This window comes from Cupressus sempervirens, chromosome 3 (assembly GCF_028749045.1).
Source record: "Cupressus sempervirens isolate cs-2001-9-10 chromosome 3, ASM2874904v1, whole genome shotgun sequence".
Taxonomy (NCBI): domain Eukaryota; kingdom Viridiplantae; phylum Streptophyta; class Pinopsida; order Cupressales; family Cupressaceae; genus Cupressus; species Cupressus sempervirens.
The window spans coordinates 516,512,939-516,529,845 of NC_143120.1; the positions used below are offsets into that span (position 1 = coordinate 516,512,939).

General features: G+C 33.0%; 1 protein-coding gene across 1 annotated transcript in view; it reads left to right on the plus strand.

The window, feature by feature from the left end:
* Positions 1-9,592, plus strand: part of LOC149567440 (putative GTP-binding protein OBGC2) — a 166,654-nt gene extending 157,062 nt beyond the window's left edge. The window contains exon 10 of the mRNA XM_089820632.1: positions 9,320-9,592. Within this exon, the coding sequence (XP_089676758.1) occupies positions 9,320-9,446 (127 nt within the window). The 3' untranslated portion in view covers positions 9,447-9,592. The remainder of the gene's footprint in view (positions 1-9,319) is intronic.
* Positions 9,593-16,907: the final 7,315 nt, after the last annotated feature.

Here is a 16,907-nt window from a genome sequence, read left to right on the forward strand (position 1 = left end):
AATCATGATTTAACAATAGCCCCCTCTAGAAGTACAATTCATGTATTTTCCTTTCTTCTTTGAAGTTGGCAAAAATCACATGGGTAGATACTCCTTAGGCTCACTCTCCTTCTGACTTTGCCACTTAAAAGAACACACCACTCCATTAGACATTCTTTGCTATGCTTCCATCTTGGATCCATAGTGTTACTCAAAATGTGTGACACCTTGATGTCTTCAAGCTCTCTAAACATGGCATGCTTTGGTGTTTGTAAAGCCATTCGAAAAGTGCAACATATTTTTTCAAGATTTTTAAAATTACATATATCCTCCTAATCTTTGTTGTTACTTTTGTGTGATGGCCCAATGGCTCACCCAATTGCACAACACACCCTCGTTGTAGACCACTAAGGAACTCTCAGTCCTATGTTAACACCAGGTATGGCTTCCCACAGAGATCAACCTGTATGACACTTTTATCATGTCTCACTTGTGTTGGGAATGTTGTACGGTGATTGGCTTTATCCGTACCATGGGAAGGGTACACCTGTACAGTGGAAATGCTCAACCCGTATGGTGGGAAGTAATAGGCCCATAGAATAAAGATAGACACCCATACAATGGAAGTGCTCACTCATAGGGTGTCACTATAGGCTATAACAAATTCATTGTGATTGTACGTGACAAAATCTATCGACAAGTAATTTGGCATATGGCACTTTGAGGTCTGACGGTAGGCAATTTATGTCTTATTCAATAATGATAAAAGATGCAAATTTACACCGAGGAAATAATGATAACACTCTAGGTTATATCAAATGGATCAAGATTGGATTACAGATTGGTCTTCAAATGAGGACCTTTATAGACTTGATGCACAATTGAATTATCAAATTGATATTTCCAAAGGTGGAATAGGGAGGTTGTGAACCCCCAAAACTACAAATGTTGACTAGGGAGGATCTTCCACTTCTGAATGTGCGTAAGAACCACCATTAGCCTTTAGCTTCCGAAAATACAAAGAAAAGTCAAATACATTCCATGATGATTTACAATGCCTAGCCATCTTATAAAGGCCTCCAAGTGTCTTAAAAGTTACAATTGGTTACAAGCTGACATTATTTTATTAATTTATTATTTGGGCCCCTTTGTTTAATAATTAAATAAGTCCTTTATAATATTATTTAATTAGGCCACTTTTAAAATTAGGGACATTACAAATCTCATTGTAATGTCCCCCTTTTTTTTCCAATCTGTGCAATTGATTGAGTTAACTCATCATAGCAACCCTCGTGAGCTGATATGGTGTTTTGGGGGTCTCAGTTGATTACTTACTATTTTTAGTAACTCTATTATGGGTAGTTATTTTTAGCAGCGCCAATGGATGGTTTGGCAATTGGTCGTCACTTGCAGTTGATCAGGTTAATAATTACATGAGCTCTTATTTATTTATTTATTGAGTTGCATTATTATAATAATGTTTATATTATTATAAATAATGACTTAAAGAGACATTTCTAAAAAGCAAGTTGGAAAGTTTCTAGTGTTGAGTTCTTTTGGGAAACTTCCACGTTTTCTGAAGTGGAATTTTATGGAAACTTTTGCCAACGAAAAGCTTATAAATGAGAGCTCTTTTCATCGGGAAAAAGCATGCTTGAAAATTATTATTTTTGTTGCCTTTGTGGCTTTTTTCTGAAGTCTGAATTGTGAGCCCTTGCTGAAGTATAAGGGTCTCTGAGTTTCTAATGTTTGAAGTCTCTGCTGAGGTATAGTGGCTTCACTGATCAAATCTCCTAACTGTCATTTTCTGTGTCTGGAGATTGGCATTATAATTTCGGGATTCATCTCTGGGTATTGTGGCAAATTGTTGCTGTTGTATAGCAATTTGCTTGGTCTCCTACTGTATCCCTGTGGCTAAGGAGAGATTGATTGTCAACATTTCCAATTGTAGTGATCAGCGTATGATTGGAGGTCTGCAAATTCTTAGTGGTGGAGGACGTTATTAATTTCTGAGGTCTGTATATTTACTGGCAATGTTTGTGGGCTTGGTCACGGTGCATTGAAGGCAGCATTGCATCTGGAAATTTGTAGTTTGCTTCTACAGGCAGTGTTGGATGATCGAATTGCTTTGTCTTTAATACCTGCATTCAGCATTTCTGCAATTTGCAGGACCGTTATTGACTGTGATTAGCTTGAGACTTAGTCGTACATCATCTCTGCACCTCTATTCCACCTCCTAGGCTCCTGATTTGATCATTGGTATGCAAAATTCTGTATAAGTTGGGTCACATCAGGGTTTGGGGCAGTCATATTTCAGACTGATTGCTATTTTCATGTCAGTTGGACGACCATTTTGAATTGAAGGAAGCTGCGGATTATCTCACAATTGCAGCCCACCGTTTGGGAATCGTGTGTTGTTCATACTGCTCACATTAAAAGCATCTTAATTACAATCAGGTTACTCATACTTATGCTTGTAATTTCAATTACCATAGAAATCAGATTGGAAGTCAATAAAGTTGGACTTTAGCATTGAAGTTTTTGCTATGATTGGTTGCAAAACGAGTTATGACTTTTTGTTCAAAATATTTAGAGTTTCGTATATGTGTTTTCCGAATGCAATTACAAGAGTTTTCTCAATTTTGAAGTGGCCTGCAAAGTGTGTGCCGAAATGCCAAAACCCTAAATTTATTCAGAAATTGGAGTTGTTGAGGTTATAGCTAGGTTGGAGTTTTTACGCTCACCACCCAAAGATTGCTTACCCTCAAGCAATCTACCATCTGACCATCCACTTAAAGCTCTAGGATCCCAAGTCATGCACGGATGTTGGTAGTTGTGTCTGTTGAAATCTCCACATTCCATCATGATCACCTGTAGGTGAGGGGAGTGAATCGTCGTCAATCTTTTGCTGTGTCACTCTAATATAAACATTGCTATGCCTACAGTCCCCAAGATCCCGTAGAAGCCAATCTTTGCACATGTCGATGCTTAGATCCCAAGCCTTCATGGGATCGTGTTCAACAATCTCTTGTGGAATTGCATAGCTTAGGTAGATCTTGATGTTTTATGAGGTAGCCCTTCACATGGTGAGATTGTAATGCATTTTTCATGCACAATCGAAGGATATTCAACCAATTGTAGTTGCTTTTGCAAGAGATTATCGGTAGTGTCTCCATGAAGCTGATCAACCACTAGTAGAGTCTTCTCGTTTGAAGGATCACTGGTAGATGTAATATCCCCTCTAAGAATGGATTTTTATTAGAGCACAATTGTTGGAATAAACACATTGTCAATCTATTCATGAATATATCTTATACTAGAAGTTGTAACTAACTGATCAATTAAGAGATTCCAATAAAAACATATGAATAAAGGTCATAGCTAGACATTAATTAACTAAATATATGATATTAATCAATATCATTATATGTTAATTAATAAATAACTCAATACTAAAATATTGATTAACTAACAAACTAATATTAATATCATTTACTAAATCAGTCATCACAACAATTAATGTGCCAAAGGACATGATCTCTTTAGGGACATGAACACTTATAAATAAACATTACTACCAAACTTAGAATCATCAAATGGACTATCATAGGAACATTATAAGATAAGGAATCGTGGGAATTATTATAAAAACACGTCATTGTGTTTAATAAAATGATATTTAAATAGAATTACCTATCTTTGTTACCAAACACACAAGAAAGTTAACATGAAATGCAGGCCTTCCTAAGGCCAGGCAATTGTACGAGCATCAAGAAAGGGACCCTCCACGCAATGATAAATAAAGGGGAATTTATTGACTATACAATAATGTCTTCCCGAATAGTGATATATTTTTTCTTCCATAACATCGGCAGCACCACCACAATATGCAGGACTGATGTGGCAGTACGATCCTACCACTCACATTGTAGCCAACTTGGTGGGGCACATTCATAAGAAATGCAAAAAGGTATATAAGGTTCCTTTCTATTATAATCAAATATATATTATATATACTAGTTGAGTGAACACTAAAAATAATTAAAGTATTATAGAATCAATATGTAATATGATCTCAACAATTATTAAGAGTATTTCTCAATATCATTATAAATGATTATTAAATTAGAATTGATCTAATATATTTTTATAATTGAATAGTGGCATTATAAGAATAAGACTCAATCGTCTAACTATCAAAATATGATTATCTCCAATATTATCATTATTTGATTTATTATTAGAAGGATAAAATGTTACCAAGGAGGGGCTTGTATAAATCCAATCTAGTGGATCTTATCCCAATAGAGGGTGGGGGTCAGCATCCTGTAAATCTTCATGAAATGGGCTTGGACCTGTACACTTTGAGGGAGTCCATAGATGGTGTTTAGGCAGCTTGGATAACATATTTATATCCTCCTATCCTAAATCCAAATAAAAACATCATTTGATAACTGAAATGATTGTTAAGAATATTATAATGGATTAAAGACATCAGTCATGACTGGCCCCTAGAGGGGACATTACAATAGGGCCCATATTTCCATCAAGATGATTGTTAGGTATTGATTCAACAAAATTTATCTAATCCTCATCTTCACCTTTGCAGCAATCATGAAGGTTTAGGTGCTTCCCACTTGAAGGGACAATTATTGAGTTGCTTGTTCGTATCCCCCTGTGGAACTGTGAGCATGCCCTTGTCCTATAGCCACTCGTCAATCTCCTGCTTCACACTATTGTTATAGAGTATATTATGCCTAGGGGATGAATACTTCGTTTGCAATTCTATATAATCTTTGACAAATATGTCCCTCTACCATCCACTAGTAACCCAATCCTATTTTATTTGCTTTAGCGATTCAATCAAAGCACGTGTTTGCATTTCCTATTGGTCAAGCGTAGGAAGAAAGGTTGGCATTGATGGCCTTGTCTTGAAAGTCTGACAGAGTCTCTACTCACTTCTTCTTAGCTCCCTCAACACATCTTCCAATCCATCACTTGGTGCCATTATTCGATTTTGATAAAGTGTCTTGATTAAATTATAAAGGACTTATTTAATTAACTAATTTAATTTTTAAATAAAGGGGGCCAATTAATAAATTAATAAGATAATATTAGCTTGTAACCAATTTTGACTTTCTAGATGCTTGGAGGCCTTTATAATGAGATGGTTGGGCATTGTAAATCATCATGGAATGTATTTGACTCTTCTTTGTATTTTTGGTAGTTGAAAGCTAAAGGTGCTTCCTACATAGTTTCAGAGGTGGAAGATCCTCCCTAGTCTGTATTCGTAAATTTTCGATATTTCAATTGTGCATCAAATCTATGTCTTCATTCGAAGAGCAATTTGTATTCTTCTCTTGATCGATTTGATATAATTTGAAGTGCTATCATTATTTCCTCTGAATGTGTAAATTCACATCTTTTATCATTATTGAATAAGACATCAATTGCCTATCGTCAAACTCAAAATGCCATACGTTGAACTACCTATCAATAGATTTTGTCATGTTGTACGAACATAGTGAATCCTTCAGAGCCCATAGCGACACTGTAAGAGTGTGTATCTTCATCATATGAGCCTATAATTTTTCACCATATGCTCATATACAAGTGGAGCCTTTCCATTGTACAAGTGTAGCCTTTACACCTTATGGGTAAAGCCAATGACCGTACAACATTTCCAAGACAGGTGTGACACAATAAAACTATTATACAAGCTAATCTCTATGGGAGGCCATATCTGGTGTTTCCACATGACTATGAGTTACTTAGTGGTCTACAACAAGGGTGTGTTGTGTGATTGGGGAGCCATCGGGACATCACAATGGTATCAAAGTGAAATAAAATCAAATCATGGTACCAACTAATAGATTGGAAGATGCGTTGAGGAAGCTAATATGAAGTGAGCAGAGACTCTGCCAGACTTTCAACACAAGGCTATGGATATCGACCTTCCTAGGATCAAGCAACATGGAATGCAAACACCCACTTTGATTGAATCATTGAAGCAAATCAAGTAGGATTGGGTTAGTGGTGGATGGCAAAGAGACATCTCTCAAAGATTATATAGAATTGTGAATGAAGTATTTGTATTCCTTCTCTGAGTGTAATATACTCTACAACAATAGTCTAAAGCGGGAGATTGATAAGTGGCTACATTATAAGGACATGCTCACAGTTCCACAGTGGGATGCTAACAACAAACAAACAATAATTGTACCTTCAAGTACAAAACATGTAAAGCTTGAAGACTATCTCAAAGGTGAAGAGGAATACATAAATTTTATCGAACCAGCACTCAATGGTCATCTTAATAGCAATTTGGGCCTTATCAATGATCCTTCAAATAAGAAGGCTCTACTAGTGGTTGATCAGCTTCATGGAGATGCTATCGATAATCTCTTGCGGGAGCAAGTGCAATTAATTGAATATCCTTCAATTGTACATGGGGCGTGCATGATTACAATCTCACCATGTGAAAGGCTACCTCATGGAAACAACAAGATCTGCTTGAGCTATGAGATTCCACAAGAGATTAATGATCATGATCATGTGAAGGCTTGGGATCTGAGCATCGATATGTGTGAAGATTGGCTTCTATGGGATTGTGGTGACTCTAGGCATAGCAATGTTTATATCAGAGTGGCACAATAGAAGATTGATGGTAATTTACTCACCTCGCTTATATCTAAGTGTGTGCATGTGATCATGATGTTGCATGGAGATTTCATTGGACAAGGCTACCAACATCCACACATGGTTTGGGATCTTGAGAGCTTCAAGTGGACAAATGATCTGATGGCGGATTGCTTGAGGGCAAGCAATCTTTGGGCAGCAAGGATTTTTAATGTCCCCAATTTCACTAAAGTGATTTAATTGAATTAATTAATTAAATAATACTATAAAGGACTTATTTAATTAATACATTTAATTATGAAATAAAAAAGTGCCCAAATAATAAATTAATCAAATAATGTCTGCCTATAACCAATTGTAACTTTCTGGATGTTTGGAGGTCTTTATAAGCAAATGACTAGGCATTGTAAATCATCATGGAATGTATTTGACTCTTCTTTGTACTTCCAGAAGCTGAAGGTTGAAGCTGGTTCTTACGCAGTTTCGAAGGTGGAAGATATTCCCTAGTCTGCATTTGTAGTTTTGGTGGTTCACAACCACCCTAGTCTGTCGTTAGAAATATCATTTTGATGTTTCGATTTTGTGTCAAATCTTAGAAGTCTTCATTTGAAGACTAATCTGTATTCTGCTCTTGATCCATTCAATGTAATTTGAAGTGCGATCATTCTTTCCTCTGTATGTGTAAATTCGCATATTTTATGATTATTTTATAAGAAATCAATTGATTGTCATCAGACCACAAAGTGTCCTACGCCAAATTACCTTTCGATATATTTTGTCACATTGTATGAACGCAATGAATCTGTCAAAGCCAGTAATGACACTGTACAGGTGTGTACTTTCACCGTATGGTATCTTCATCATATGGGCCTATTACTTCCCACCATACGCACATAATACTTCCACCATATAGGTGGTGCCTTTCCACAGTAGAGTTAAAGCCAATCACTATATGACATTTCCAACACGGGTGAAACATGATAAAACTGCTGTACAAGCTGATCTCCATGGGAGGGCATACCTGGTGTTTCTGTATGATTGAGAGTTCCTTGGGGGTCTGCAGCAAGGGTGTGTTGTGTGATTAGGAGAGCCGTCAGGACATCACATTGTGCCAATTGAATAAAATGCTAAAGAATTTATTAATTGTTTTCCGACATCATTCTCAGCTTCCAGTCTTTGTTTGTATATCATCTTTAGTTTCACAAAACCTTGATTCATCTTTGTTTTCCATTCCTCCTCAATCAATTTGCAGACAGTGTTTGTAGAAACACCTGAGAACTTGATAGGATTAAAACAAAATTGATATGATGAAAATGATACTATTTATTGGTTATTTATAAACTTGATTAATGACAGTTTTGTAGAGGCACCAACCTAATGCGGGTTTTTTAAATAAATAGAAATAACTTCATCAAAGATGTTAGTACATACATAAACATAATAATTTAAAATAAGGAAAATATAATTATTTGTGATCTTTTTTATTTGTATTATAGGGGGCAACTCAATTAAGTGAAACACATGGAGTTGGGCGAGTAGATAATTGTAGTATAATTTGAATTGAATTACTGGAGTTATTGAGGAATCTATTTCATAAGATTTTTGCATGTGTTATGGATGGGTCTACAATATTTAAAATCCTTGGTACTATCTAAATTTTTTTGTTTGTGGGTTTCTTTGTCCCTTCTATCACATCCTTACATTAGATAATAGAATTTAAACTCGTTTAATTACATCAGATATCTCATACATTTAACTCATTTAACTTTTATGTATTGCAATAAAGACATAGGTCATGACATATATTTTCTGAGTCATCTCAAATAGGTTGAAAGATTCCACACTTCCAGTGTCACCTGAATATTAGTGGCCTAGACCATGATAACATGAATTTTGATATGTGCCAATAATTATCCAAAAGTACTAAGATGCCCACACCATTCCAACATCAATGTAGTCTTGAACTTAGAGAAGCCCACAAAAGCATATTTTGTAAATGGCTGCAGCACTCAAGTCAGATTAATGATTTCTAGTATACATTTAGATAGTCTTAAGCTTATGACAAAAATAATTTCACCGATTATATACATGATAGCTTCTATCTTACTCCACATTAAGCACAGAGAAAAAATCATCCACTTCTTTAGCCAGGATGTGTTATGGATGGATTTTTTGCTGTTTCTTCCAAAAACTAAATGAATGTGGAGTGTTTCTCAAAAACCCAGTTTTAATTTCTGTTTTTCTTAATTTCGTGCTGTTTTTTTATTTGCTGTATATGATTACAAAAAAGTTGACATGGAATCATTGTTCAGTATACAATCATTCAGTCATACCAAATGTTTAAATAAATGTGGGATGTAGAATATTTACCTCATCTTTATTTATGAATGATTCTTTAATTTTTAGTCGTGACTAAAAAATACGTAAAATGTTTTATTTCTATCTTTTGCAAAATCAAGGATTGTTTTTTTGAGAACTAGGTTACGAATGTTATATTTCAAAATTGGAAAGTCGTTAATACTATTTTACTTTTGTCAAATTTATTATCATTTTTATGTTTTATTTTTTATTTAAAACAATATATATTTGTAGCACAAGCTTATTAACTATGGGATAGGTCACTCATGAAAATGGATAGGGTCTAGAACCTACTTTCTATTGTTAGCATTACTAATCACAAATGTATTGTATGATTTTGTAGGAAAGGGATTGGCATTGTTGAGATGCTAAGAGAAATACGGTTAGCATTAAAGAGCTTTGAAGTAGGGGAAAGAGAAGAAATTCAAAATAAAAGAACACTTCAACCTATGATACAAAGATTCTATTGACTATGCACTTCAATGTATTATGTAATGAAATGTGGATGAGGCACTCAGTTTTTATTTGAGTTGTTATTAGCTATTCTTGCTAATATTGTAAAAATACGGACATAAAATTACTCATTTTCTAATGGAACGATTATTTGAGTTTTGAATTTTGCTTATTGTCATCTTATTAATTTGTTTTCAATTTTTATATGTATCTATTGTGTTTAGACTTTCTTTTTTGACAACGCTACGCATGTTGAGTCAAAGTGTAGAGGTAGGTGATGCTATAATTTGTCATGTATAGTTTTTTCTTTATTATTGAACTACTCGTTTGCTCATATACATGGTGGGAGATTATGAGATTGTTTTATTTTAATAACATAAATTAATTTCTATATACTAATTTAATTGAAGTGCATGCATACATCAAGATAAATAAATTGTTGTATACTTGAATATTCTTACATATGGAGCAAATGCAGAAACGTGTTGGCAACATGTCATTATGGAGAAGATGCAATAGTTATTCCATGCCTAAAACTAATTTATTTGGGATAACATAAATATCGCTAAATTGTAATGATTTCCTATATTTCCTACAGATGTTATTTATTGTCATAGAACTAAAGTGAAATATAATGAAAATAAGATGCAATATGTATATTTCAAGAAGCAACATTTGAGATTGATTAAGGCAAAACCTACCAAAAATAAAGGTAGCTTGATTTTTTTTCGACTTTTCACAAGTTAAATGTGATTTTGTTTCAACAACCATTGAATTCAACAATATTTTTATAGGACAATACCAACTTTCTTGTACTTCGACACAATCTAAATAGTTATTGTGTTTCTTATTCTTTTTGTAGGTTTGGTGAAGATATTAAAAACACTTTATAGTGACAATGGCCTAAATGTGCACAATATTGGTTTTCAGGTACGCTAAGGCCTAATGAGGGATCGTGTTTGGGAATGAAGGTGATCCCAGTTCATAGTTTCATTGACATTGCGACTAACTTGAAGGGTAAGAGTATAGTGTTTTGAGTTTGTAATGTTCTGCCAAAGAACCTTCAAAACATGGTAAACATACATAGGAATATGTAGAATAAGTTTTATTTTTAGTACAATTATATTAAAGATGCATGGCCACATGAGTGTAACATATAGCAACAACATTAGTTGATTAACCACTTTGCAAACATGCACTAGTAGAAGTCCCAATCTCTTCCAAGGGTTCCAAGACACTTAACTACACAATTAATATGGAACTAATGGTTCCTTGAGTTGCCACAAGAGCTTGTATTGAATTTGACGAGCTACTTTAACACTAAGATGCTCAAGACATATTACAACACAAGGAGATGACTACATCAACCTTTACTACCAACTATCCAACTCTAGGTTTGTTTTAAAGCACCAACCAAGTGTCCTTGATAACAAATTCATACACTAATTGATGTAAACATTAGAACACATCATGTGAGCTAAACCAAGAATGTATGATCATACAAATAGCTTGCAATCACACACATGTCAAAATTCAAGACGAGTGAATTGACAATACTAGGGTTACACTTTTTTGCCAAGTTTGACATTGAAACGAACAAATTCTTTATCCTCAATATTGCATAAGTTAATAATATATTGACATAAGTTCATTTGTTCAATTATAACTTCTTGTGTGCATGTCCAATTTTAATCTATTTATTGTTAGAAAGAGGGCTTCAATATTTGGTGCTTAGATTTCCTTTTTTTTACTTAATTAATTAATATTTTCACATAAGTGTTGAACACAGAGGTCGATGTTGCATGATAAATCTATGTTTAATTAATCTAAAAAAAGTTTCATAATAAACCTATATATTGAATTCTTAACTATTAGAAAGCATGTTCTAAGTACTACTATCATGCATTTTAGTTTGTTGATATTATTCCATTTAAGCTTCGAAAGTCAGAAAATTGCAAAAAAATGGGAGAGGTTGGGAGTGCTGATTTGTGACAAGCGAATATAATAGCAAATACCTTCAACAAAAAGGGTTTCAATCAAAACTGAGAACTTTTGATTGAAACCCCTCATTGTGAAGAAGAATTGCCAAGATATCATAGGAAGAAAGTAGCTCTCTCTCTCTCTCTCTCTCTCACACACACACACACACACACATTTTCTTGGCTTTGCATCATTTATATAGTTCACATGGGGTTTTTCTCTTCTTTTTTTCCCTTCAAAAATCTTGCCTCCTTGTGTTGATTTTGTAACCACTTTGAAGCTTGTGGATTTATGGTAATGATTTTCTTTACAAAACCCTCTTGGATTCTTTCCATATAGTTTTTCATTTGAATATTGCTTACATGGTATCAAAGCTATTTAATCCTTGTTTGAGTTTGTTTAAAGGTTGTCGTTTGCTTTGGAGACGTTGTTCTTAAGAGAGAAATACGCTTGAGCTTAATTCCTAGCTTTTTGTGTTGCAAGTTTTGTATGGTTATATATATTTCTTTTTATTATTTCTAACCCTCTTTGGAAGGCTTGCAGTCAAAAAACCTTTTTTATTATCTAACCCATTTTTTTCTCTTGTTTTGGAAAGCTTGTCCCCCTAACAAAGAAAAACACTACTCTTTTTTATTGTGTTAACATTGTTCTTTACAAAAAATTTTCATTTTTTTGAAGGTCTCATTATCAAAATACTCTAATCTATTTTATTGCAATCTAATTTTTTTTCTTATATATTTTCTTTATTAAAATTTCTTAAAAAGATTAATTTTCTACTGCTACATGTTTATTTGTTTATGTAGTTTCACGTTAATCTATCATCAATTTTCTCTGTCTATTTTTCCTATTGCAAGTTTTAACTTTTATTTCTAATTATTGGGCACTAAACTCCAGGCCCACTACACCCCAATATCTACTTGTCTGCCTTTTTTTGTGGGGGATGGGGAGGGGGGGAGTAAGTGCCCAATTTATCTGTGCAACTTTAAATGTTGTTGGCTGACCGACTCTCCTCTCTAACTAATATTCCAAGCTGATCTCACTTGTGATTGCCGAGATCCTTATTTGAATAAAAATCAGCCTCTCTCAGTTGTAAGTTGGGCACTCTTCTTATTAGGATTGGTGTTGTAAGTAGTTTTGTAATTAGTAGTTTTGGCATTGTAAGAAGCTACCCCCTAGCTCAGAACCTTTTCTGGTGTTGTAAGCATTTTTCATTGTAGAGTCACTCTTTTTTTGGCCAAGCAGACAAAAGACCAAAGAGCTTGAAGGACTCAAACTAATAACCTACGCTCCAATACTATGTAAAATTTTGCAATAGATTCAGCTGAAGAAAAAGAAATAATCCATCTTTGAAAGCTCTTAGATATAAATAGAACTAAGAATAATTTAAATTATATTGATCACATATTGCTCTTTTTACAATTGGCACATGTGCATATCTTTATCAAAGCACCTTTTGTAAATTTCTAGCTTAACCAACAAATAATCTAACTAGAATGATAAAACAAAATATGTAGCTATAGAAAGAAAAAAACAGAATAGAAGATAAAAAATGAAACTTCTCATTAATTACAATGAAGAATTACAATAATATAGGCTTCCTCAAAGCATAAAGGAAAGGAAAAATAGGAAAAAAAGTATTCCTTAGCTTACACGCTAGGAAAAAAAACTTTATCCATAAAGCATGGATTTAAAATTTTAAAAAAACTAAGTTTTATTTTCGAACACCCCCCCTTAAGTCTAACTAAGGAGACAAAAGCCTAAGAATAGGAAAGAGGAGAGACTCAATAAAGGCATTGAGTTTGAGCATCTTCCAACTTGCTCCTATTGTAAGCCTAATATTGTGAAATGCAGAGACAAACACTGTATATTGTGGACCCAATTTTGACAAAATAGCAAGGATTAATTTTCTTTCTTGTGTGGATTTATCAATTCCACATTCTTTCAGCTAAAGGAATAAAGCCTTGAACTTTGTGAAGAAGTCTTGAATATTCTCAAAACTACTTGGATCTAATGAGTTGAGCTCATTTTCAAGAATGTGGCCTCACATCGCATCTTGCTTTCCAAAAAGAGTCCCTAACGTAGGCCAAACCTAGTTTGGAGTTGTGCATGCTTCAACATGAAACAATAATTATGGAGACCTGGATAAACAAAGAACCAAAAGCCTCATCCATGCGGTTGAAATATTTGGATTTTTCAATTGCAAAATTTGGTTCTACCTTTGTTGCTATTACTATTCGATACAAGCCTCTACTTCTAAGTTGAAGTTGAATCTTTGGCTTCCATTTGAAATAGTTATATGGCATCAAATGTGCAAAGGCTAGAAACTCCATTCTTTCTAAACTCTAAACCTCCTCAATACCTACAAAATAAATTTGTTCTTCTTTCTAGCACTATATGCTCTAATACCATGTAAAAATCTAGCTTAACCAACAAATAATCTAGCTAGAATGATAGAACAAAATATGCAGTTGTAGAGAGAAAAAAAAATTCTGAATAGAAGATGAAAAATGAAACTTCTCATTAATTAAAATGAAAGAATTACTATAATATAGGCTTCCTCAAAGCATAAAGTAGAGGAAAACAAGAATAAAACTTAAAAAATCAGAAGTATTCCTTAGTTAGCTTACACACTAAGAAAAGAATATTTATCCATAAACCATGGATTAAAAAACAAAAAGAAAGCTAAGTTTTATTTTCTAACACCTTTCACTTAATTCACTTGTCAATGCTATTGTCTTTCCCAATTTTCTGCTGATAAATTTGGTACTGTTGAAAGCCTATTAAAATTAGTTTTTTTATACATCTTCTCAAAGCACATGAGCGTTAGATTGCATAGTGGACTTTAAATTTGTAAACATCAGTTTTTTTACATATCTACTCTCACTTGTCGAGACCAATTTTTCCTTCACCTTTTTAGTTAATTGTGTATAGAGCCATTGCTTTCACTTTAATCTACAATATGTTATATGATGTGCAAGCTACAAACTTAAAATTGATGTCAACCATGCACATATATGAAGTCTTCAAATATGTAGAACAAAGAAACATGTTATTTGAGCTTGCCCACTTTCCATGATTGATAATTTCCATAATAAATTGGGAGAAAACTTACCTTCAGCCATGTGTGGGTGAATAGAAATACCTTCCAACATTCATAATATATATGTTTTAGTTTGGTGGCATTTGTTTTAGTTTGTGTGTTGTATATCAAGAAGATTACATTCTTGTGGAAATTGGCCAGCATTTTTAGATGGTCATTAAGATATGCATTTATTTGATTATTAACCTCTTATCTTAACTGGATTCTGACCTAATTCTAGGGCAGGTCTATTATTCTTTTTCTGATAGCATTTCTCTTTTGTTTTGGTTCAAAGACACTTTTTAATTAAATGCATGGTAATCATCATTCTCTTTATCGGAGAGGTGTTATTTCAACCAAAAACTTTATGCATTATTGTTCTTTCACATTGGACCCACCAATCTACCATTTGCCTATGGGTCCATTACATGTAAATACCTAACATTCTCATATAGCTTTTTTTTGACTCAATTTGTTTGTGGCATATTTTTCCTTTCTTATATTAAATTAAGAGGTTGTAAATTATCTATTTTTATAGAGTTTTCTTGAAGCGCAAAAAAAATTAACCTTTTTTTGGATAGGTATGAGGCCCAAGGTTGTGTTTAGATTTTAAAAACCATCTCAATTGGGCACCAAAGATTAAAGATGGATAGATATCCTTGTAGCCTAAACATAAATATCTCAGAGTGATTTATCCAATTTTAGTGTCTATTTTTTTATTTTAGAATTTATATCATTGCTCTTGATACTTCCTTGTGAATATAACCTAAAAAATTAAACTTGGCTACGATCAAGTTGTTAGATTGAAAATAAGTATGCTTCATAAGCAAAATGAAACTTATCTCCTATTAACATTAATTTTAAAATCAAACAATATATAAAGAAAAGTTTTGAATAACCAAAAATATGTTGCTTATTAACATTAAACTTCCACAATATAAGCTAAATTTAACATGTTTATTCTGATATTAAAACTTCTAAACCAATTGTGCTTCAAGAACATGTGTCTAGCTTATACTTATCATATGAGCTTATCTTATTAGAATCTCTTCTCCATCTATTCCTTTGTTAGCGAGATTGTCTGTGACTCTATTACCTTCCCTATAAATATGTTTTATGATTGTTTCTTTGAATTGATCAACGATGGCTAGGGCATATTCAAGTTTAGAATTAAGAATCCAATTTAGGGTCTTTCATTTGCTTAACGCATTTAGGATAATTTGTGAGTGTTCTTCGATAGCTAATTTTTTAATACCTGTCTCTCGACTTAAAGTTTAACCTTCTATCAGGGCCTCTAGTTCGGCTATGTTATTAGACATTACTCGTAAAGGTTTAGTGTGTTTAGCTAGGCATCATCTATTATCTAAACAAATAATTCATACTAAGCCTACTGGACCTGGATTACCTTTAGAGGCCCCATCAAAATTAAGTTTGATCATCCTGTAGGAAGAGATTCTTATTTACATTCTTTCCTAGCAATATTGTTGGATTTTGTGTATATTATTGGTGAGTTAATTAGTTTAAACCAATTTTTATGCATATCTACATCTTAGTCGAAAAATGAACTTTCATCCTTATATGAGTTTTTGAGATTATTGTTAGCTACCTCAATAATACAAGCTTCCAAATTATTAAAAAAGGATGTTAGATCCATCTTTTCATTACAGAAAATTATTCTATTCATTTCTTATCATAATTCCCATAGGAGTATGAAAGGGGATATTTTTCATAAATTACTATAAACCTTAGAAAAACCAAGTTTCGGCCAACTTTTTAAAAAAATTAATAGGTTATCAGGGAATGTAGTTTGTCAATTTAATTTCTTACATAACCAATACCAGCAATCCTTAGCAAAGGGCTAGTCATAAAGCAAGTGTTCAAAATTTTCAGATTCTTTTTCGCAAATTGGACATCTAAATGGTCTTGCAGAACCCATCTTAGTGAATTTGTCTACTATTAGAACTCTCTTTTGAAGAGCCGCCCAAAGGAAGATACCTACTTTCGAAAGACATGTCGGATCCTAACATAGATTTTGAGGGATGTCAATCTTATCCCATTGTTGAGAATTTATTGTCTTTTCATACCCTAGCTTGACTTTATAATTTTTGTCTTTCAAGACTCCCCAAATTAATTTATTTTTTCTATCTTTACGATTTGCTTGCATATTTTAACTTTGTTTTAAATTTTGTTCACTTTTATGATTTTTTTTACTTGCTAGTATTATTTCTAATATTTAAAAAATAATTAATGAAATATTTTTATGAGTTTTCAACTTATATATATATACCAATTCAATCTACCATTTTATTTATATTTCAATTTAAGATTTTTTATTTAATTTTTTTATTTTTAGATTATTTATTAAAGTTTTTGAAGTTATAGTTTTATATAACATTTTAGTAAACTTTATCATCTTTAA